The following is a 1,837-nucleotide window of genomic DNA, read 5'->3' as shown; positions in this document are numbered from 1 at the left end:
TTTGCGGTGGTTCCATTTGACAGTCCTTGTGGGCAGTTGTTCCTTGTACCTGGAGCCTTGCCAGAGGGAGGGATGTGATTACACACCTGAAACAGGAAATGGAGGGATTCCTGTGTGGTCACTTCATCCAATCCAGTGAGGTCTAAAGTTTCCAGGCAGTAGCCTAGGACTGGATGGGTTCCAAGGTGCACATGACACAGCTGTAGGAGGAAAAGGCAGTGATTCCCACATTGACCGAGGGCCTGGAGGGGTTTTGGGTGGCAGATAACATCAGACCATGGGGAAGGATAATGAATGATATGGTACTAACGGGAGTGGCCATGGGACTGTCACATGTGCCCTGAGACTTCAACACAGGAAGCTGAGATAGGGCAGCAACCGAGTTTGGAGCACCTGTTAGTGTCCTGGACTGCCCAGCGCCCCTCCCACCAAGGGTGTCAGTGTAGAGCTTTGTGATGTCCCAGCCTGGCCAGGGCTCCTATTGGCTGGTGCAGAGGCTGTGATGGAACAAAGGTAGAGTCAGCCTCCATTGCCTCCAGAGCCAGAGGTGAACATAGAAGAAACAAAAATAGGAAGCTGCCCTAAGGTTCAGAGGTCCAAAGCCTTAGCCATGACAGAGGAAGGTCGCCAAATACAGGGCAACTGGGTGCTTACTTGGGTAAACCCCCAGAAGCCCATCAACAGGCTGGATGAACCCGAAAACACCTCTGAGTCGGAGGAGGAGGCAGAGAGCTTGGTGGAGTCCGAGTACCAGGAAGGAGATCATGTGAGTAGACTCTGGCTGTGCCCTGCTCTTGGTGTCATGGTCCCAGGTCTCTGGGCCCTAACCCCTAGCCCCTGGCCCTCCTGCTCCCCTGGACCCAGCCCTTCTACCTCCTCCAGACTCCTCCCACTGGGAAGGGCAGGGTAGAGCAGGGCAGGTAGGGCATGGCAGGGCAGGGCAGGGCAGAGCAGGCTCCTCTAGGGCCAGACTAACCCAGCCTCCCCTCTCCTTTCCTTCCAGAGGCAGAGGGTCATTGACCAAGTGTTTTCCATGTGGGACCAGAATTACAACACACCCCAGATTCACAGCAGACACCACAGTCATCGCAGTCATCACAGGCATGGCAGACACCACAGCCATGGCAGACACCATAGTCATGGCAGACACCATCATGGCAGACACCATAGTCATGGCAGACATCATAGTCATGGCGGACACCACAGTCATGGCAGACACCATAGTCACAAGAGACACCAGAAGCACTCTCTGTTGATGCTGTATGAAAGGGCAAAGAAGAGGAGGGAAGAAGACAGCGAAGATGAAGAGAGGCCTGTGACTGAGCTTCAGGAGCCACCTTCTGAGGTCACAGTGGAGGAGGCCAGGCTCCCCGGAGCCCTGCCCTGCAGAAATCCAGGAACTGTGGAGAAGACAACCTCAGGAGGAAGACTGAGTACAAGAGCAATCCAGGAAGTAAGAAGAGCAGTCGGGTGGATGTGACCCAGACCAACTCTAAACAATAAAGCACAGTGGAGATACTGAAGGAGGACTCTGTGCATTTGTGCCTGTTACCTGGGCTGTGGGTGAGGGAGGGAAAGGTAGGGAAGGGAGAGGAGAGGGTTGTGGAGGGGAAGAGGTTGGGAGGAGAGGAGAGGGGAGGGGAAGATAGTGGGAAGGTAGGGGAGGGAGAGGAGGGAGAGGGAAAGCAGGGGAGAGGAGGCAAGGGAAAGGGAGGGGATGGAAGGGAGGAGAGGGAAGGAGGAGGGGGCAGGAAAGGGGAGGGAGAGTGGAAGGCACATGGATGGAGAGGGTGAGGGAAAGAAGACAAGGCAGGGGGGTGGCAGGGAGGAAATGAGA

The 1,837-nt window shown here is 55.6% G+C and overlaps 1 protein-coding gene across 1 annotated transcript; it reads left to right on the top strand.

Moving 5' to 3' along the window:
* The first annotated feature begins 547 nt into the window (after positions 1 to 547).
* LOC134475377 (uncharacterized histidine-rich protein DDB_G0274557-like) lies at positions 548 to 1,499 on the top strand. Its single transcript, XM_063245648.1, has 2 exons — positions 548 to 766; positions 1,004 to 1,499. The coding sequence occupies exons 1-2, from the start codon at positions 611 to 613 to the stop codon at positions 1,478 to 1,480; spliced, it is 633 nt and encodes a 210-aa protein (XP_063101718.1). The 5' UTR covers positions 548 to 610; the 3' UTR covers positions 1,481 to 1,499.
* Positions 1,500 to 1,837: the final 338 nt, after the last annotated feature.

The sequence above is a fragment of the Cavia porcellus genome, unplaced genomic scaffold (assembly GCF_034190915.1).
Source record: "Cavia porcellus strain 051 isolate PalLab524CR breed Dunkin Hartley unplaced genomic scaffold, mCavPor4.1 scaffold_3, whole genome shotgun sequence".
Taxonomy (NCBI): Eukaryota; Metazoa; Chordata; class Mammalia; order Rodentia; family Caviidae; genus Cavia; species Cavia porcellus.
Note: the sequence above shows the minus strand (reverse complement) of the source record. Positions and strands in the feature narration are given on the sequence as shown.